This window comes from Phymastichus coffea, unplaced genomic scaffold, assembly GCF_024137745.1.
Source record: "Phymastichus coffea isolate CEN01 unplaced genomic scaffold, Cenicafe_Pcof_1.1 PCOF00017, whole genome shotgun sequence".
In the NCBI taxonomy this organism is placed as follows: Eukaryota; Metazoa; Arthropoda; class Insecta; order Hymenoptera; family Eulophidae; genus Phymastichus; species Phymastichus coffea.
Genome location: NW_026706828.1, coordinates 2499224 through 2522340, shown reverse-complemented (window position 1 = coordinate 2522340; position 23117 = coordinate 2499224). Strand labels below are relative to the sequence as shown.

Here is a 23117-nt window from a genome sequence, read left to right as displayed (position 1 = left end):
GTTATTACGGTCTTTGTTTAAAGCCTCGATGGATAAGATATTCCTAAGTGGAGGATTGAGTGGTGGCGTAAGGGTTTTGGAATAAGATGGTCTGGGGTAATCGTTAAGCAGGCTTCTAGGCTCGTGGGTTAAATAATTTGAGAGGTAGCGTCTCGGATTCATTGCGTCGGGGAAAAAGGATTCGTGGGTTGGGAAACTTAGGATGTAACGTCTTGGGGTCATTGCATCGCAGAGTATAGAGTTCGTAGGTTAAGGAACTTAAAATTTAGCCTCTCAAGATCATGGCATTGAAGGGTATAGAGTTCATGAGTTGAAAAACTTAGGCTGTAGCATTTCGTGGTTCTTGGGTCGCAGTGTTAAGGATCATGGGTAAGGAAACTTTAGGAGCTACGTTTCGTAGTTCTTATAGCATACAGGGCTCGTGGGGTAAGAAACTGATGGTGAAACGCTTTGGGATCACGGAGTGTATAGTTCGCTGGTTGAATAATTCGGGATATAGCGTCTAGGGAAAACTCGCCGCAGGGTATAGGGATAGTGGGTGAATAAATTGAGGATTTAAGATTAACGTTTTAAGATTATTGCGTCACAGGTTTCGAGGCTCGCGGATTACAAAATTGAGCGTGTATCGGCTTAAGGTTACTGCGTTGCAAAGTTTAGTGCTCACGTGTTAAGGGACATCGGGGGTCACGTGTCGAGGTAATGGTGTCGAAAGGTTTGAGGCTCTTGTGTGACGGAACTTCTGTGGGATGTCTGAGTGTATTCCATCACAAAATGTATAGTATTTGAGGGGTTAAAAAACATAGAGTATAGTGTCTCAGGGTATTGGAACACTAGGTAAAGTGGTTGTGGGTTGAGGAAGTGGTGTAACGTCTCGAATCCATTGCATTGCAGAGTAAGAGATTGCGGGTTGGAAAACGTGGGCTGTAGTGTCTGAGAGTCTTGAGTCGCAGGGTTATAGGGCTCGTTGGTTAAAAGACTACGGGTTTAACGTCTCGGGATTGCTGCGTCGCAAGGTACAGGCTATGTAGGTTTAGGAAATTGGAATTTACGGTTTTGAGGGCATTACGTTCCAGGTTATAGGCTTTGTGGCTTTCGGAAATTATGATATGAGTTCTTGGGGTTATTGCGTCGCAGGATACTGGATTTGTGGGTTTAGGAAAATAAAATGTAAGGTCTTGCAATTCTAAGATGTTTTTAAGAGGTGTAGAGTTAGCAAAGTTAAGCATTTAAAATTTTTTCAGAATAAATGTGTTTGGTTAATAGTTTGTAGATGGTTTTATTTCGTAGAATTCGATTTTTTTTTAATGATCATAAAATTCAATTTTGAAAAATCTTGTTGTAAGTTATTGTTTATATAAATGAAATTTGCAATACTAATGATAAATAGCAATTCAATATAACGTTCACTGAGTTTTGTTAATGAAAATATTTCCGAATAAGGGCTGAGAAAGACGTCCAATCATTCCAACCCACTGGCTAAATGGCTAAAATATGAAATTTCAATCGACAATATCTCAACGAAAAAAACAAAGATTTTTCAGATCTGTAAAAAGATTTTGAAAGGTTAAAATTTTTTCCTTCAAGGTGCCGTCGGCCGATTAAAAAAAAATTTATTGAGTATGTTACATAATCTCAAAGTTGGCCAAAAACAGTGTTTTTTGCACTTTTAAGGTAGGATATCTCGAGAACTTGACGTGATTGCTCCATTCTGATGTCGGATTCGGATTCAGCAAATCAAAAGCCTTCGGATACACCTAGTCACGGTTCTAGGTTTTTTCGGCTTCGACATTCATCGATCTCCACGTTAGTGATAGTTGGATAATGCAGTTTTTTTCGCGACAGAAGGATGATAGATTTACATGTAGTTATCATATATATACAATCAATTTTTGATTTTTCATAATTTTTTTCTTGAAAATAATAAGTTATCCGATAAAATTATAAAGAGAAAAGATTGTAGAATTGATCATAAAATACATAATAATTTTTCCAAAGTGTAAATAAAAAATTTAAAATTTTTCAAAAAATTATTAGTGAAAGACAAAAAGTTGTTTGAAACGCTTGAAAAAAATTCTGACGCATTCCTTGAGTAATTATAAGAACTTTTTATACTTGACAATTTCTTCTAAAGTATATCCTTTTGCAATAAAAACATTATAAAGATATTCGTTGCAACGGTAATCGATTGTAAATATCGATTCGCTCGCGATTCGGCAGCACTCGAGGTACGAGTGCGAACGATTTGGAGAGAGGAGGCGTATGCAGAAAATAGAGTAGTATTGATATAGCCGGTAAAAAAGACAAGTGCCTTGAAAGTGTAAGAGTTTTGACAATAAATCGCGAGGATATTATGAGCAAGTCGAGGACAGTGTAGCAACGGTGACTGGCCTAGTACCTAGTACAGTTATTATGTATTCGCCAACACCAACCTGAGCAGTGCAAAGCCAACACCCGCATAGGAGGAAAGCACCTGGTTAGCCGTAGATAAATATACGGTTACGGCTGATCACCGTAACCGCAAATCACGGTAGGTACACCTATCATAACTGCGACTTTCTCTTTAAGTAGTTCGCGTAAAAGTTTATATTCTCTCTCTCTCTCTTTCTCTCTCTCTCCCCAGATTGTATATTAAATCTGTACGCGTGCGAAAGACTTTCAGCCCGTATAAAGGCTGTATACGAGGGGGGTCAATAAGTCTTTACAAAATCCAAGAGATGGCGCTCGTCACGCTTAAATTATGATATTTTTGGCAAGCAATACTACTAATTAGATATCGTACAAAGTTTCAGCTCGATTCATTAAGTCATTTTTTTGTGAGCGTTGGTTGAACAAAAAGTTATTGGTTTATTTGAAAAATGGAAAAAACAGAGTTTCGAGCGGTGATAAAACAATTTCATTTGAAAGGCCTTACACCAAAAGAAATCACAGTTGAGTTGAACGCCGTTCATGGCAAGTCTGCCCCTGTGCTTAAGACTGTTTATAACTGGGTAAATGAATTTAAACGCGGCCGTACAACAACAAAAGATGAACCTCGTTCAGGACGCCCCGTAGAAGTGAGTATGCCCGAAATGGTCAACAAAATCTACGATATGGTGTTGAGTGATAGAAGATTAAAATTGCGGGAATTAGTTGAAGCCACAGGGGTATCAAAAGGTATAATCATTTCAATGTTACATGAAAAATTGGGGATGAAAAAAATATCAGCAAGATGGGTGCCGCGTTTGCTCATTGTTGAAAACAAACGAACGCGCGTGGTAACCTCTGAGACCCTGTTGTTACGCATACGTCGTAATCCGAAAGACTTTTGGCGTCTACTCATAACTGTAGACGAAACATGGGTACATCACTACACTCCTGAAACCAAAGAACAGTCCAAACAATGGATTACCGCAGGAGAACCAGCCCCAAAGAAGGCAAAGACAGTAAAGTCAGCTGGCAAGATTATGGTCACGGTTTTCTGGGATGCGTATGGAATCATCTGTATAGACTACTTGGAAAAGGGCCAGACGATTACTGGACAATATTATGCGTCATTATTAGGTCAGCTAAAAGAAAAAATCAGAAAAAAACGTCCTTACTTGAACAAAAAAATACTTCTTTAATTTCTCTCTAATCGGATGATCTTTAGTTGTGTGTTGTTTAGCACATTCGACATAAACTGCACTTTTGTTACAATAGTTTTTTGTATGCCCTAGCTCTTGACAGCTATAACATTGCGGAAAATCTTGTTTTAACGTGAAGTGGTTCAAATTTAATTACAGTATTTCATAACCTGTTGATTTTATATATTTCTTGGCTTTTGTAATTATGTTCTATTTCTACAGTGAACAGCGGTAATGGTATCTTGGTCACACGATACCGATTATTTCGAATATCTAATACTTTATATCGGTGGTCCTCTATGGCAGATTTTAATTCTTCATCTTCAAATAAAGGGTGTATACTTCTCGATATTACTTTAAATCCCTTATCTTCTTTACGCTAATATATGTAAAATTGTGTATTATTTTCTTTTAAAGCGTTGACTACCGGTAGGTATTTTTCTGACGTTGTCAGTTGTATTTTTATTTTATTTTGCCCTATCACTTTGAATGTATATTTGTATTTAGCTATTGTGTTTAGCAGATTTTCTATTGGACGGATATTTTCTTCGTTGTACACAAAAATTGGAGAAAATTTATTTTTAACGTTTCTTCTTCCGTAATTGATTTTCTGGACTACTTTGTTGTCTTTTGTTTCTAACGGATTTCTACTCTTCGAAGGTGTTTTTGCGTAGGACTAGACGTTGTGTCCCCTGAATAAGAGGCCAATTTGGCTATTACTGAGTTTTTATTGTGTTGTTAAACTGTAAATTTGAATTATCACGTCACTTGATTGGCCTATACTTTTGGAGTAGAGCGCAGTGATAACACGTTTGTTCTCTACAAAGATCAAACGGTGACTGAAAAATAGAGAGTAGAGAGGTAATTGAAGTTTTGCAATAACCTAGACCGTTGACTTATCCCTTCGCATGCTGTCCTGTAGTTTAGTGTTTATCTTTTTGTTTTTCGCTAATTTAATATAATTTTGGATTTTATCAATGATCAAAATAATAGTTCATTTTGAATCTTCAGTAATTGTATCTATCCATTTTACTTTCCTTGCTATTTTTCTTAATTTCTCGTAATAAATTTTTATTACATTCTTCTCAATAGTTTCACATTGATCATTTCCAATAATTTTTAATAATAATACAATGGATAATTTTCTTGAATATTAGTTGTTACCTTATCAGGTTCATACACTAGTTTGTCAGTCTTAACAAATGTATATATAGTGACTAATTTTTCTTCATTACTCGGTTTGATGACACTTATGCGAAGGTTTAAAACTAATAAGCTAAACAAAAACTCTTTTCCAACATTTTGGAATTTAAAAAGATTTATTTTTAAATCTTCAAGAATCATATTATTTTTAGAATCTTTATATTCATTTAGAAATTTCTTTAAATTTATGATTCAGTCTGATTTATAAATGAATAAAATGATTCTTTAAGTGTATTATGATAATTTTGTTTCAGAAATGCAGCTATCATCTGACTATATTGAGAAATATCTTGGAAAACTTGACCTTATTCAAGAAAGCAAATTAATCCAATTAAGACAAAGTATTAGAGAATTAAGGGGTGACTCTATACCGGGTGATGCTACTTTATTGCGTTTTTTACGCGCTAGGGAATTTTCTGTAGATAAATCTCGTGAAATGTTGACACAATCACTGCACTGGAGAAAAAAACATCAAATTGATAAGCTTCTTGAAGATTATGAAGCTCCTCAGGTAGTTAAGGATTATTTTCCAGGTGGTTGGCATCATTTTGATAGAGGTCATTATTCACCATTTTATAATGATATTATAGGTATTAATTACTATAAAAATTATAATTCAGATAATTTTCAGATGGAAGACCACTTTATATTCTGCGATTAGGACAAATGGACGTTAAAGGTTTATTAAAATCTATTGGTGAAGATGAACTACTATTACTGGTAATTATTAATTAATGTTGAACACATATAAAATTACTCTTTTCATGAACCCTATGAAAAACATAACAGTATAATTATATCATTTTAGAAATATATTATTTAAACATTATATCTCTATTTAAATGATTTTAGTTTCGAAATTTAAAAAAAATGCATTTTTATTGCTGTATTATTTGGAGTTCTTTAAATGGGTCACTAATCTAAGGACAAAGAGTTAATAGGTTTAGCGTTTAAGTATGAAGATCCTAAACATTTGCTACCACATTGTTATAATATTATCCCACGTTAATTCTATACTAACTTTTTGTAGCTTGATATATACATTATTGCATTTGTTCCGAACGCTCGGTCAATAGATGCAGGGCAGATGAAGAGTTCATGGGAACCTCGAGGGTTGGCACGCATGGTCTTTATCTTCGATCCACGACACGTGTAAAACACATTAAAAAGAACTCAAGCGTCATTTGATCCGCGGACGTTGATTTGCGAACGAGATCTTAGCACTCGCCTACATGTTTAGGGTCGGCACCTTCAGGCACTTTAAGGCGCATATGCGGGCTTCGCATTTCTTACGTTCGCCTGCCTATTTGATAGCGATCTGGAAAAGCACGAAAACTGAAGCATCGTATGACCCGCAGTGGTCAACCTACGACCGAGATCTTATCGCTTGGTCGCTTGGTTTGGAAGCTAAAGGGCACGTGTACGCCTCAAATTGCTACCGATACCTGCTTTTTCGATAACAATAAGCACGGTCTGCGCTTGGCGAATAAAAAAGAGTGTGCAAAGCGTACCGCATCCATAGCCGTGGTTAGTGATTAATCGCGTTAATGTGTCGATCGTGTGTACATATAAATTTGCTTTAAGATACCAAAGGAAGAGAAAGGAAAACAGTTACAGCGACTAATGCATGGGCAGTGACGCCCTGGGTCACTGCCCATCGAGAGGATTTATAGGACGATAAGCCGTCGAAGCTCTCTTTGCGTAGCGTAGTGTAATAAGAAGGCTGCGCACAAAAGCGCATCGCAAGTCACTATCACCGTCCTCGAACTCATTGAGCAAGCCCATGTACATCTAGGGCTCCCAACGTCTCGGAATATACAGAGTAGGTAAACAAGGAAGGCATCAGCTCAGGAGGGTATTAGCTCACCGAGCTGACTTCCCTGAGCTAGTGCCCGTGCATCTTCAGCTCAGCACTGTCAACTCACCTCCCCTCCTCTTACGTGCTTCGGCACTGTCAACTCACCCCCCCCCCCCTACTGAGTTGATGCTGTTCGGCACTGTCGACTCACCTCCCCCCTACTAAACTAATCGTGGGTTCTATATTCTGCACTGTCGGCTCACCTCCCTCCTTTCCCTTCCCTTCCCACCTTTACTGAGCTGATATGCTCTCTGAGCCGATGCCCGTGCGTTCGCATGTTTTCCGGTTATCGTGTATGTGTGTGTGAGTGTGTGTATGTCTGTTGTAACGGGGATTTAGTCCGCTACAATATTTAATAACCGAGAGATGCGTAATAGATGACGAAGCGGGCTCTTGCAATGGCCTTGCACGACCGACCCGGAAGCACAGACTGCCGATGGACTTGCCGGGTGGCAACGGCCCGCGGAGAGCGTCGTAGGTCGCGTAGCTGAAATCGCGAGGGTGTAGGAAACGAAAGAAATGATAGAAGGCGCAGAGTGAGAAAGGCGATAAGTGTGATAGAAAAATATGTATATTCTACGTGTGTTTGTACAGGTCAGTGCAGAGAGAGAAGCAAAGCGGGTAATGCGAGAGAGACGCAAAGAACGAGTAGTACTTACATCGTCTGCCGTTGTTAGTGAGATTAGCCACGAGGCTCGACAGTAAAAGTTCGGCCTACCGAACGCCAATGCACGCCGCAACCGGTAGCACTCAATCTAGCACTCAATCTAGCCACGAGGCGACGCAAATCACAAAACGAATGTCGTCGTCAATGGCACAGCCGAGCTACGAATCCCTCACGCCGTCGCACGCGTGTCACCAGTTCGAGAGGCGTCAGCTAATTGCCTGCCCTTTGTCAAGCAGCACATGTCTTTCGCGGCACCCGGCTCGCCAGTCCTACCAACCTACGCGGTCTCTCTCTCTGCTAGCGTTCTCTCTCTTACCTTAGTTCAGCTGCTGTCGTCCGCTGCGGCTGCTAGTAGTATAATATAAAAGTAGATACGTGAATATGTACATATATTATTGTTATATAATTAATGTGGAGAGAGACATAACGAGTCGATGACAAACTCGTTATAGTGTGTGTTCGCTGAAATCAAAGAGATATTATTATTAATCATTTATTACTATATATACATATATATTATAATGAAGATAAAAAATACAAAATTAAAAAAGAACAACTAATATATAAATTTATAAAACATAAATGCAGTGACGCTCAGTTGTCGTTGTCATTGTCGTTATCGTCATCGTCATCGTCATCGTCATCGTTATCGTCCTGGTCGTGGTCGTCGTTATCCGCGGGGAAAAATTTTCCTATCTTGTAGCGCGGGGCGCCGCCGACTTTATCGTCCATGAGGGACAGTCGCTTTTTCTCCGCGATGACGCAATCGTGCAGTAGCACCGTTGTGGATGGTCTTGTGGAGGTATTTTCGGGAGTTGGCGACCGCGATCGGAATAACTGGCGCACGACGTGTCTGACGGGTCCAGTTCGATCGATATGCCGGCTGATCCCGCGCTGTGGTGAAGATTCCACCCACTGCGGTTACCGATGCAGCGACCATCGGCGCAGTATGTGCAATCCCAGCCCTCGCATACGGGCATGGTGTCATCGTGTTCGTTGACCTGCAACAAAGAAACTTATAATAAACTATCCTGATTAGAAAAGAAAAAAAAAATTTATACCTGTTCTTATTGGTAAGACGTCTCTTGTTGCTCTGGTGAAATTAAGTTCACCAAGAACGGTTGAGGCGTCGTAAGATCGATCACGGCTGCTGGAGGTGTCACCAGATTGATGTATGTCACGCGTCGTGGTGACGGTGGACGCGAGACTACGCGACTGCACTGATTTTGTCGCGAGCATAAGACGATTATAATTAATGGTGGAAGTAGCTAAAAACAATAGCGATTAGTGAGGAGAAGAGACGTTAATGTGTATTAATACAGGATCGCGGTAGTGCGTGCACTTTTCTTCACATAACTGACGAATCGTAGGTGGTAGCAAGTCGTTGGTAGTGACAAGATGCAGCGAATGATCAGCCCATTTCAGGGCCACCTTCTTCAAAATCAAGGCAAAACTATACAATCCCGACAGTCAATTGATATCATCGATTAACTGTCGGTTCAAAGTGCTGTTTTACTATAAATTTAAAACAGCACTTTGTAGTGCTAAATTTCAATTATAAACAAACTATTTGCTCAATAAAAAACTTATATAATTTTTATAAATCAGCACTTTTAAGTGCTATTTAAACGTATGTGCAAATATATCGTAGCCGCAAAGGTAAGTACTAAAAAACAAACGTTTCAAAAAAAAAAAACAATTTCAAATTACGAGTAAATTCAACCTTGTGTTTTTCTTTATTCCTACCTCTTTTAAAGTCTTTTTAAATTTGAATAATTGATCCTACGAGGTTTTTCCGCAACATTCAACCAATGAGAAAAAAGAAAAGCACGTGAATCTTCTTCTAGTGGAAAATTATTATATCGATGTTAATGCCGATGTAAACGAAGAGTAAATGGAACGTCCCAGAATACCTTACAAAATGCACTATGTTTGGATGAAAGACTTATCTCGATTGATGTATCATCAATTGTTATTTCGCAGAAGTAAGTCGTATATATGCGAACGTTGCATACCCTATTTTCGAACTGAACAGAGATTGAAAACGCACGAGATCGACTGTAAAAATGTGAATATGTGTAAAATTGTGCTTCCCAGTGAGAAACATAAATTTTTTACAATTCGAAAACTTTAAAAATTAGTGCGTAGTACCGTTTGTTGTGTATGCTGATTTTGAGAGTCTCTTGGAAGCGGTGTCTAACAATGAACGGATCTATCAATGTCACAAACCGTACAGTATTGGTTTTTTCGTCAAGTGTAGTTATGATGACTCTCTTTCGTGTTGTCAAAGCTACAGACAGAATATCGCTGATGACGTTGGTCCAGCCAAGTGGTTTGTTCACAATCTTCATGATTTGGCCAAGTATCTGCACAAGTTGTACAAAAGCCCACAGCCTATGGAAAATTTCACCTTCCATGAGACATTTAGTTTTTTTCATGATACAACATGTCATATATGTAATAAACCTTTTGACAAGAAAAAAAAGACACAAAAGTTCGCGATCATTGTTACTTTATTGGAAAGTATCGTGGAGCTGCTCACAACATGTGTAACATTGTTTATCAAGAATTGAGGACCATACCCGTGTTTTTTCATAATCTCAGTGGATACGATGCGCATCTATTTATCCGAGAAATCGCGAACGAATTTGCCGGTCGAGTCAGCCTCATTCCTCAAACCAAGGAAAATACATATCTTTTACCAAGCACGTGGAAGGTACCGATATAAATCTACGTTTCATGAATTCGTTTCGATTTATGGTGTCTTCTCTCGACAAACTATTCTCGTATTTAGAAAAACACGATATTCTAGAGCGAAATTTTCAGCAAGTTGACGGATACACATTGCCGAGGATCGCCATACTGAAAAGAAAAAGTGTATTTTCGTATGACTATGTATCGTCGTTTACAAAACTCGCGGAGCCGACTCTTCCACGAAAAGAAGATTTTTACAGCAGTCTGTGCGATTTAGATATCAGTAACGAGGTGTACAGTCACGCGGAAAATGTTTGGAGAACGTTCGATATCACCGATCTGGGCAATTATTCAGATTTGTATCTCAAAACGGAAGTTCTCTTGTTGGCCGAAGTTTTTGAAAACTTCAGGGCCAAATGTCGAACGACGTATCGTTTGGATCCGGCCCACTACTATACAACGCCCGGATTGAGTTGGGCCATGTTGAAGTATACAGGTATAAGGTTAGAGCTTCTGACGGATATCGATATGCTCATGCTCATCGAGCGTGGCATTCGCGGTGGAATTAACAAGTGTTGCAATGCTGCCGCGAACAATCCATACATGGGGAACAATTATGATCCACAGAAAAATGACAAATATTTGATGTATTTTAATGTCAATAATCTTTACGGATGGAGTATGACCGAGCCCCTTCCACTCAGTGATTTTGAATGGTGCGACATTGACTCAAGCTTTTCTTTTGATATTCCCGATGATCCACCCTTTGGTTACATTCTCGAGGTGGATTTGGAGTATCCAAAAGAAATTCACGATGCGCACAAAGATAAGCCATTTTGTCCGAAGCACAAAGCTGCTCCGGAATTCAAACAAAAAAAGTTCATGACAACTCTCGATAATAAGGAGCGTTACATAATCCACTATAGAGCTCTGAACTAAGCAATAAGGCATGACTGCACCTCGCCAAGATACATCGGGTTTTAAAGTTTAATCAGAGCCCATGGCTCAAGACGTACATTGATATGAATAGTGATATGCGTAAACAAGCGAAAAACGAATTTGAAAAAATGCTATACAAACTGTTGAACAATGCAGTGTACGGCAAGACTATGGAAAATGAAAAGAAACGCATGTTAAGTTGGTGTAGAAGGAGGGTCGATATGGTGCCGAAGCTCTGATAGGTCGACCAAATTTCCACAGTAGCGACATTTTCGACGACGAACTGGTGGTGATTCAACTATTGCGGATGGAAATCACAGTGAGAAAACCTATTTACATATAGGTCTCACTATTTTCGACTAATCTAAGACTCTCGTGTTTCGATTCCACTACGACTACATGACCAGTGCTGTTGGTGAACATTACAAGCTTCTGTACACCGACACGGACAGTCTGGTGTACGAGATCACCAATGTAGACATGTACGACATCATGCGTCACGATATTCGCGAATTCGATACATCGGATTTTCCAGTACCAAATCGTTTCAATATTCCCAGAGCCAATAAGAAAGTGATTGGTAAGATGAAAGAAGAGAACCGCCACCGTCGAGCTGCCGAAAAAGACTGGAGTGGGGAACGGATTATATCAATGAGCACGCGAGGCTGCCGAGCTCATTCTCATCGAGAAAAAGTTACCTACAACGACGAGTAGTAGTAGTAGTGAGCGGCAGCAGCAGCAGCAGCAGCAGCAGTCTTCTAATTTCATTTTAAGTCAACTTGCTCCAAGGAAAAGAAAGTTATTGGAAGCTCGTTTTTTCAATAAAAAAAATTAAGAGAAAAAGTTCCATGATTGAAATTACTCAAGGTAATTAAGATTTTGATGAATTTTTGTTTTCTTTAAGTGAACTGAGTTTATATATCATTTTCGCTACTAATGAATCTTGCGCAGCTGAATAATATAGCTTGTCATCAATTCAAACCCATTAAAAAGATTGTGAATTGGAGACAGAATCCAAGTATATGATCACCGGTCTGAAACAAGTTGAAACACGATTCGGTACAAAAGTCGTAGTTGAAGTGAACGATGAGTTCCAGCTGTTTGTACCAAACAAGGTATCGTCTGCATTTATCGTAAATGAAAAGCTGCTGACTGATATTATAGATTGCGCTAATAAATTTCAATTATTTCTCACCTATAAGGGTAATAGCTGTATAGAATTTACAACTGCATAAATATGTATCAATGTACGTTTAAGAAGAAAAAAAATACACTTATTTTATATTTTTTAAATGAAATATGTGTGTTTATTTATTAATTGTCCAATCTGCATAGTAGATTCCCTTTTTTAATTCCATTTTATTTATGCAACTATTATGCGAATCATCAAAACCTAATCACTTTACCAAAACTTGATTACGACGCCTTTTAATAATTTTTTCTACTAGATGGATTTCGGGACACTTAGTTTTTTAAAGTTCCTGCTTGTAGAAGCCACCTAGGATAGGCTGATTTTGATAATCTTTCAAATGATAAACAGTTGGATTTGTTGGTACCACGCGCATAATTGTAAATATTTCCGTTGACCAATTTGGTGTATATTCTTTTTCAAATATTTGCTTCGCTTTGCTCACTCTGACTTTGTCACCAACTTTGAACTTTGACTTTCTTCTTCTTCTTCTTCTTCTTCTTCTTCTTCTTCTTCTTCTTCTTCTTCTTCTTCTTCTTCTTCTTCTTCTTCTTCTTCTTCTTCTTCTTCTTCTTTCAACGTCTTGTACAAAATTTTTTAATATTTGAATTTGATTCGCCGCTGTAAATTGGATAGGTTTCATACCAATAGTTCTGTGTTTGCGATTATTGTAAGTAGCTGTGAGCTCTGGTAGTATGTGCAATAATTTGTAGCCTTGAGTGAACTATAGATAGAGTATAGAATGATATTATATTTTTTCACGAGAGCTTTAAAATCTGCATTGTAGAATCCCTTGCCTCTATCTGTAAGGAGATTCCTTGGCAGTCTACCTTTCGCTAAAATAGATTTTATGGCCGCTGTCGCATCTCTACCGGATTTCCTTTTCACTGGCACAGTGTACGCGTACTTGGAAAGATTATCAATTATCGTGAGAAGCCACTTGTAGCCGCAATTTTGCCTAGAGTAGGCCTGCATGTCGACGAGATCGGCTTGCCACGTCTCATCGATACCTCGAACGTCGTACTTTCGTCTTGGATAATTATGTCTCGTTGGTTTGTGCAATTCCTCCACCACTGTTTCCATCCAATCGACTGTTTTCTAAATTTTGAACACTTGACTTTATTCGTGGTAAATCTTCTTTGATAATTATATCCAGATCTTGAAAATCACTCCTCATTCGTGCGATCATGTCTCTCTCGCAACCTTGTAGATAGGTAAAGACGTACCAGTCGTCTGTAGCAGAATATTAGTAGATATTCTAGGCTATCAATATTGCGGACCAGGAACTAAGTTCTAGACACGTTTAGCTCGCGGCGATCCAGGAATCAATCCTTTCGACGCAGCTTGTAACTGGTCATAGCCTACATCGTGTGTCCTTTCTCTCTCTCTGACCTTCGCGAGGGCTCACGGCTGGTATTAGACACATTCTTATTCTTCATTGCCTGATGCCTGCAATTGTTTTTCAGTGCTAGTACCCGAGCAAGAAGGAGAGAGTGAGAACGAGCCCTACTATAGTGCGAGCTGGCTAGAGAGAGAGAGAGAGAGAGTGCGTCTTAAGAATGCTAGACTATAGATGCGCGGTATTAGCCGAGTTCAGCAGTGTCGCGCTCCTCGAATTAGGAAAGTGAGTGGTAGGAGAAGGCGTGAGAAAGAGTGGCTCTCACGCAGTCGTCACTCGTCAACGCCACTAATTAGAAGAGAGAGCTCGCCAACAACAGCACGCATCGCCACCAGCAAAGTCGGAATCCTTTATTTGCCAGCCCTTCAGTGTGAAATCTTGTTGTCGTGCGGAGAGCTGTGCCTATTAGTTATTTATTGCTGCAGGTCCTGCTGAGTTTTCCAGCGAGTCATCAGGGAGCATCAAGTATCTGCCTGCAAGCTACTTCGACATCGTTAATTAGGTCACCGTTTCTTTTCTCTCTCTCTCAATCATTTTTTCTTTCTTCCTGGCATCCGCGACTTGCGTGCTGTGTCGGGCTCTTACGGGCCGACATAGGTAGTTTATTTCATTGTCTTTATTTAATGAGTCGGTAAATAGAATGGCAAGGCGCTCACGTGCCGGTCATCCTATTTATAATAGTGTTAATGCCTTGCCTTCCCTATCTAAGCAATTGGTAATAATATTGAAATTGTCGGCTATCAGCGGCTGATGCTATTACAAGCTTGCAAGCAACACGATATAGCGTACGCGAAAAATCGAGAAAATATACAGTCTAGAAATATCACAGACAAAATTTTAGCTGAAAAAGCGTTCAATAAGCGTTCAATAATATCTTCGCTAAGGATTCTAGTTTTGATGAAAAAGCAGCTGCTTACGCTATATCTAACGCCATGAAGTTAAAGTCAAAAATTGGTATGGGTCTCAAGAGGAAAAAAAGGACTAAGCGGAAAGGACGCAAGAAAACTAAAAAGTTAGTTAATTTGAAAAGCGTGATCAAAGCGGCCACATTCAAATGGCCCAAGGGTAAATGTGCTCGCAAAGTCATCGGTTCTGCTTTGAAATAAGCTCGTACAATCTTTAAAAAAGTTGGTGGAAAAGCAAACATCAACGTTCCACGATTTCTGCCAATATCAACTAAGATAGGTGGAGCTTTGCCCTTCCTCATACCACTTTTTGCAGGCTTGAGTGCAACTGGTGCTCTAGCTGGTTGCGCCGCGGGAATCTTAAAAGCTGTGAATGATGCAAAGTCTACAAAACAGCAATTGGAAGAGAACAAGAGACACAACAAAACGATAGAGGCCATTGCTCTGGGAAAAGGCTTGTATCTCAAACCTTATATAAAAGTCTATGGACTTTATCTCAAACCTTATCTGGATCAGGTTGGAAAAAAAAGTTCAAAATAAATCTACCCGATAGGGCCCTCACAAACACTGACTTGATGAAGTATGCAAAAATATTGAATATATCAAATTTTCGCGGAGTCTTCAAGAGAAATGACTTACCGAGTTCTGGACCATATTATCACGAATCAGCTATAGTCAATCTTGATGACGTCAAAGGAACAAGGAGGCACTGGGTGGCTTATCGGAAAAAAAGTCATATATTTTGACAGCTTTGAAGATCTTAGGCCACCTATTGATTTAATGATGTATCTTGATGATATCGAGATCAAATATAATACGAAGATATCAAGATTTCAATTCTCACGTATGCGATCATCTTTGTTTACAGTTTTTGTGCGAGGGTACAGAAGTAAAGGTAACGTGAAAATATTGGTAGTTATGTTCGGACAGTCATGGAGGATTCGTTAACTCTGAGTCTTTCGGATAATTCTTCACTTTTGGAAGCGCACTATTTCCCACCAATTGAACTATCACAGCATAAACATTACAAGTTGGGCTGAGTTGAGTTCCTAACGTTCAACTCGATACCTAATATTGACGTACATAATAATAAATTTTACGTCGCAAATTAAATTATCGACATACCTGTCAGGACCTACGAGACCGACGAAATTGATAAATTTCTTCGCAGAGCTGTGCAGCGTCTCTGCACTGAGGACTGTAACGGTCCTATCTATGAGCTAGTTTACTGCTGAATCACTGCAACCCGTTAAACTCATCTATCTGTTTACATCAATTAGTATATTAAACGGCGCCACCTCACCTATTACTTGATTGTTTTAGTACAAAAGTCTAATTTCATGACCATATAAGGAGCGTGACGTCACAGATTGATAGGTATAGATATAATAGTTTTTGTTATTTGAATAAAATATGTTAATTAGACGTAATTTTAATACAACAAAGCATTTCTTATATATATTTTAGTACATAGATTTAGATTACAATAATACGAATTGCGTTTGATTATTAAATAATAATGAATTTTAATATGCAAAGTTAATTTGTTTATTACACTATAAATATTAATTATTAGAAAAATGTGAATACTCCATATTTAAAATGAATATCTGAAAAACGTGAGTAAGAATTCTCATGCGCTCAATAAGAAGACACATACGCTCACTTTGTAAGGCTAGAAGTGAATGCCAGCCTGTGCAATAGTGGGCGTATTTATACACAAATTTTCCCGCGTATTTTCGCAGGAGCGTTTTCTTCGAGAAGTTTTCGAATATTCGAGAAACATTCGCGAATTTTGAGAAATGAGTTTTCTTAATTTACAAGTAAATAAACATTAATAATGAGCTTTCAACACATGTAAACGTAACAGTATTCGTTATTTGTTGATTTAGTGTAATTTAAAATTATCGCAAATAGTATTGTCCAAAGTTATTAACTAATAAAGTTAATTAATGTAATATTATAATATTTACAATAGAAAATTATTAAATTTTTACTAACCTTATAGTTTATTAATTTTAGAAGTATTTATTAAAATGAAATATTTAAATTAGTTAATAACATTTGAATTATAACAAATTTTCATATTTGTAACGGTTTTTTCTATAATCTTATAACGCAATTACTAGATTAATTATTTAAGATTTATAAATTCTAAAGCTATCATTATTATATATAAAATTAACGCTTTCGTTCTATATACAATTTAATATTTAAATAAATTATTGATTATTTATTTATTAATAACAGTTATTATTAAACTGTTATTGATGAAACCAATTCTTACTCATGTTCTATACTTATTCATTTTGTATATGGATTATTTACATTTTTCTAATTGTTCATATTGTTAGCGTAATAAATAAATCAACTTTGCGTATTGAAATTCATTATTATTTAATAATTAAATGCAATTTGTGTTATTATATTCTGAATCTACGTACTACAATCTATATAATAAATACTTTGTTATATTAAAATTATCTCGAGGTTAGATTTCACTCAAGGGGAGAGTGGACGTGTCTTGGATGTGAGCGCGAGTTTTGGTGAGAAAGTCAAAGAGGAAAAGTGTTTGAGGAGAGAAATAGAGGTGAAAAGAGCGTGGAGGTGGAGGAGGAGTAGAGAAGAGAGAGAGAGGCCTGGAGAAGAGCAGGAAAAAGCAGAGAGAAAGGAATAAAGAAAAAAAATAAAAGTTGAGGTTAAGAGAGAAAATCAGAAAGCGGGAAAGGCAGGCAGAGAGGAGGGGCGGTAAGAAGTAAAGGCAGAGACAGAAAAGGTAAGATAGGGAATAAAGGTGGGATCACGGGTAGTTATAGAGAGTCGAATTAAGACGTACGGGATAGGATGGAAAGATTTGTGACAACAGAAAAATTAAGAGATAAAGGTGGAAGGTTGGATAAGAAAGGCCCAGAGGAGGAAAAGAAGAAAAGAGTAAAGGTGGTCAGGGGGAGAGCGAGCGGAGAGGGGCTGAGGGAGAATAATTGAGGAGAAATGAAAGAGGCAAAGAGATGCAAGAGTGAGAGCGAGGGAAGCGAGATGGATGGGGAGGGGGGAGAAGAATTGGACAACACGATAAGAGAAGTGGGAAAAAGTAGTGGTGCAGAAGATATAATGGAAAAGATACGGACAGACACAAGGGAATTAAGAGAGGTATGGGAGGAGGAAAGGAAAGAATGGACAGAAATGTTTAAAGAAATAATGGGAAAAATTGAAAGAATGGAGGCAGAGGGGAAAAGAAGAGAAGAAAGGTGGGAGAAGGAAATAGGAATAGTTAGGAAAGAACAAGAGAGAGAGAGAAGAAAGAAAGAAAGAGACGAAAGAAGAAAGGGAAAAAGCAGAACGTAGAGAAAAGAAACTGCAGGAAAAATGGGGAGAGTGGATGGACCAGTTGGAAAAGGAGTGCGTGAAACTAAAAGAAAGCATAGAAGGAGGAAACAAGAAGCAAAGAGGAACAGAAGTAGGCAATAAGGAAGAATTAGAGCATATGAGAGAAAAAATGGATAGAGAAAGTAGGATAAACAATATAATAGTGACAGACTTAGAGGGTGAGTTAAGATCTGAAAAGAAGGGAGAGGCAGAGGTCTGGTTAAGGGAGGTACTAGAAATGAAAGGTGAGATAGTGAATCTGAGAAGAATAGGAGGAACAGCGGAGAGAGATGATCTGAGAGAAAGAAGAAAAAACATGTGGCAAATTAGATGCGCGTCATGGGAACAAAAAGAAGGAATTATGAAGAAGAAAAAGAATCTGGCACAGAAAACGATATACATAGATCAGGACTGGACGTGGCAGCAGAGAAGGATAAGAGAGGAAATAAGAAGGAAAGCGAAAGAAATAAGAAGTAAAGGTAAAGAGGTAAAGATGTGGCATAACGGGGTGAAATCAAAGGAAGAAGAATGGTGGAGGAGCGAGAGAGAGGGAAAAATGGTAGGAATGGGGGTGGAAGGGTTTCGAAAACAATAGGGATAAAAGAGAGAGAGAGGAGAGAAGGGAGAGAGAGGGGAGAAAGGCAGTAAAAATACTATTCTGGAACGTGGCGGGGGTGAGGAGCATGGAGAAAGACGACTAGGAATATGTTAGGGAATTCGACATAATAGGGCTAACGGAAACCTGGGTGAAGAGGCAAGGGGCAAAAACTGGTGTGGAGAAACAACTGAAAGGGTAAGGCATAGAGTGGAGTGACTCAAGAAGGGAAGGAAGAAGGGGGAGAGAAATAGGGAGAAGAATAATGGCGGTAAGAGAGAGGAAAGGGATGAATAAGGTTGAATGGAAGAAAGAAAGGACAAGTGAGGTAATAGTGGAAGAAATAAAGATCGGAGGGAGGGAATACATGATAGCATCCGTGTATATGCAACACGAGAAGAAGGAAAACTATGAATACCTAGGTGAAGAGATAGAGGAGAACAGAGGAAAAACAATAATTATAGGAGGAAACTTCAACGCAAGAACAGTAAACGAAGGAAGGGAATGGTAGACAGAAGAAAACCTAGAAGAAATTAAGGCCAAGGATAAAGTGTTAAACGTAGAGGGAGAAGAAATGATAAAATGGCTACGAGAAATGGGCTTAGTGATAACGAATGGGAGAAAAGAAGGAGATGAAGAGGGAGAAATAACATATATAGGAACGAGAGGAATGTCAACGATAGACTATTTAGTAGGTAACGAGGATGGTGATGAGGCGATAAAAAAGGTTCAAATAAAGGAGAGGGTAAAGTCGGACCACATACCAATAGAGGTGGAATTGGGAGACAAAATAGCGGAAGAAAGAAAAGAAGAGGAAGAAAGAATGATAGACGACTGGAGTGAAGAAGGTATAAGGGAGTATCAGAAATGGATAGACGCAATAGAGGGAACAGATAAATGGAAAGATATAAAAAATAGAGTGAAGAACGTAGTTGTAAAGAAGAAGATAAGGAAAAAAAGGATAAAAAAAAAGCTGGTGGAGAAAAGAATGTAAGACAAAAAGGGATAGGGTGATGGCAGAGTTAAATAAGGTAAGAAAAGGGGAAGGAGACAGAGGCAGATACTTAGAAGCAAAGAGAGAATACAGAGAGGAAATAAGAAAAGCAAAAGAAGATGAAGGGAAAAGAGTGACAGAAGAAATAAGAACAGATAAGACGAGAAGAAAATTCTGGGATAAAGTGAATGGCAATAGGAAGAAAAGAATTGGATTAGATGAAAATATAGGAAAAGAAGAATGGATAAAGCACTCCAAGGAACAATCGGGAGAGAAAGAACAGGAAGAAAGTAAAGGGGAAGAAACCGAAGACAGCGAAGGAGAGGAAGGTGAAGAATTCAAAGAAAGAGAAGTAAAAGAGGTAATAAGAAAAATGAAAAAGAAAAAGGCAACAGGAGAAGATGGTGTAGCAAATGAAGCGTGAGTGGAAGGCACGGAAGGCTTGATAAAAGATATGACAAAATGCTTAAAAGGAATATGGAACGGAGAAGGATATCCGGAAGAATGGAGGAAGGGAATAATAGTACTAATATATAAGAAAGGGAGGAAAGAAGAAGTAGGAAACTATAGAGGAATAACGCCGATAGATACGGGATATAAAATATATGTGGAAATACTGAAAAAAAAGCTGAAAAGAGAACTAGAAGCTAAAGAAACGATAAGTGATACGCAGATGGGATTTAGGAAGAAAAGAGGAACAATGGACGCGATATTTATATTAAAAACAATAATAGGGAAGGAAATAAGGGAAAAAGGAGGAAAACTGTTCGTATTCTTTGCTGACATGAAGGCCGATTTTGATAAAATAAAGAGGAAGAAAATATGGGAAACAATGAAAGAGAAAGGGATAAATAGAAAAATTAGGAAAAGAATAGAAGAAATATACAAAAATCAGGGAGTAAGGTAAAAGTTGGAGGAGAAATAATTGGGGAGTTTGAGACTTACAAAGGCGTAAGGCAAGGGTGCCCTTTGAACACCACGCTATTTAATCTTGCCTTCGCCGACCTGGAAGTGAAGATTAAGCAGGTGCAGGAAGGAGGGGTAGTGATAGGAAGGAAGAAAATATGGACATTGAAAAGATTAACAAGATACCTGGAAGAAAGGGGATTAGAGTTAAATGTAGGAAAATCAAAGATGATGAAATGTAGGAGAGTAGGAGGAAGGGGGAAGGAAGAAGAATTCGAATGGGAAGATGAGAAGATAGAGATGGTGAAAGAGTACAACTACTTAGGATATGTGATAAGCAGAAATAACGGAAATAAAAAGCAGATAAAGAAGGTAGAAGGGAAAATAAATATGGGACTCGGAAAGTTATGGGGGCTAGGAGAAAAGCTATTTAGAGAAAACTGGGAGCTAAGGATGAACCTGTTCGATGCTCTGGCGAAAAGCGTGATTATGTATGGAGCAGAAATCTGGGGATGGAAGAGATATGAGGAAATAGAGAGACTACAATTAAAATACATAAAGTGGGTATTAGGATTAGATATAAACACGCCAAGTTACCTAATACGATGGGAAACAGGAAGACAAGAAATAAAAGAAACAGCATTAGAAAGAGCAATGAAGTATGAAAACAAAATAAGAGAAGAAAGAGATGGCTCAATAAAAAAAGAAGCATGGAGAGAATTAAAGAAGAGGGAAAGAAATGAAATAGATAAAAAGGGTAAGAAGGAGGAGAGAGAGGAAAGGCTGGAAAAAAGTAAAATATACAGAGAGAGAAGAGGGAGATGAAATGAGGGAAGAGTTTTGGGAAGAAATAAGAGATGAGCTGAAGAAAAAAGATGAAAAAGAACTAGAAGAAAAGCTAGAAAAATCAAGATACATAAACGAGTGGAAAGAGCTGAAAGAAGAAATGAAAAGGTATAAGTTAAAGGAAATTCAAGGAGAGGGAAGAATAAAAGGCCTGCAAATAAGGGAAAGGTTTAGGTTAGGTAATGAAACGAGAGGAAGCAGGTATTGGGAAAAAGAAGAAAATAAGAATGTGTATGAAAGAGGAAGAAAATTGAAAGCACATGGTAGAAAAATGTGAAAAAAGCAGAAAGGAAGGGGAAGAATGGGAAAAAATAATAATAGGAAGCAAAGAAAAGATAGCGTGGATGATGGAGATAAAATGGAAAAGAAGAAGAAATGAAGAGAAGAAAGCAAAAGAAAAGCAAGAAGACGAAGCTACAAGACCCTAAGGAGAGACGGAAACAGAAGACAAAGAAGCAAGACTCGCAGACACATCTACACACACATACATACACACACATACACACAAAACACAAACATACGCGCAAACATAAACATACACATGCACACACACACACAAAACACAAGTAACAGCAACTACACAAGCGAGAGGAAGCAGGTATTGGAGGATGGAGCAAAATGGAAAAGAAGAAGAATCGAAGAAGAGAAAGAAAAAGGTAAACTAGAAGGCAAACCATAAGATACTAAGGAAAAATAAGTGAGGTTGAGGAAAGGAAAGGCAGAGGGAGCAATAGGAAACAAGAAAAAGGTGTCAAAGCCTTAATAAGGAGAAAGATAGATGAAATGATTAGCAAGAAGGAGAGCAAAAGCAAAGAAAAGGCAAAGGTGAAAAGGCAAAAGAAAGTAATAAAGGAAAAGCTGAAAAGAAAACATGCAAGAAAGAGAAAAAAAAACAGAAGAGCGGAAAAGGCAGATTTTGGAGAGAGAAAGAGGAAGAGAAGATTAATCAGAAGAAAAATGAGAAGAAAAGAGGAACAGGCAGGCGCAGAAGACAGGGATACAAGAGTTTTAGACACACCTACAAAGGCACATATTTACACAACACATACACACACACACGCACGCGCGCACTCACACACACACACACACACACACAAAACACATACATAATCAACTACACAAACTGGATACGAGACATAAATAGTAATATAAGAAATGTAAACCAAATGTAACATATAAGTTGTAAATAAATAAACTAACTAACTAACTAACTAACTATTAAAATTATCTCTAATTAACAAATTTTTCTTAAATAACAAAAATCATTATATCTATATCTATTACTTTGTGACGCCACGTTCCTTATTTTGGTTATAAAATTAGACTCTTGTACTAATACAATCAAATAATCGGTGAGGTGACGCTGTTTAATGGGCTGATTTGAGTAAACAGCTGTATGCGTTTGACGGGTTACGGTAATTTAGTAATCTAATAAATAGCTCATAGATAGGACCGTTACAAGAAACTAGGGCAGAGGCTGACTTTCCTTGAAACTTTATTTATATTTGCATATAACTTGATTTATCGACTTATTTCATATTGACAATTAGAGTAAATTTGAAAAGAAACGAATTCTTACTCATTAACGCGACAAGACCACGAGAGTACGAACTATTAATTATATTATAAGTGATACGAACATCACAAATAATAATAATAATATAACATTAAGTTTGAAACCAAACAACAACATATAGCATTGTACAATCAAGTGTTCTGAAAGCTATCGATTTTCGTCCGTAGAATTCTATTGGACGATTGTTGGGTTTTTCACAACGTACATTAGAAGCAAATGTTTCTCACAACTCTGATCTGCCCGTCAGTATTCTCAAGGTGAACGCTGTAAGTGTCCAGTGTAACATAACCGCTGGCCCTTACTTGAACGGAAATACTATTCACGATATTCACGAATTTTTTCCAGCAGTACCGCCTGGATATAAAATTATTGAAATTT

At 38.0% G+C, this 23117-nt stretch overlaps 1 protein-coding gene across 2 annotated transcripts in view; it reads left to right on the top strand.

The window, feature by feature from the left end:
- Positions 1 to 23117, top strand: part of LOC131675206 (protein real-time) — a 749330-nt gene that overhangs the window by 96607 nt on the left and 629606 nt on the right. For both annotated transcript variants that reach the window (XM_058954109.1, XM_058954108.1), the window contains exons 7-8: positions 5060 to 5362; positions 5437 to 5525. In XM_058954109.1, coding sequence (XP_058810092.1) covers positions 5060 to 5362; positions 5437 to 5525 — 392 coding nt within the window. The remainder of the gene's footprint in view (positions 1 to 5059; positions 5363 to 5436; positions 5526 to 23117) is intronic.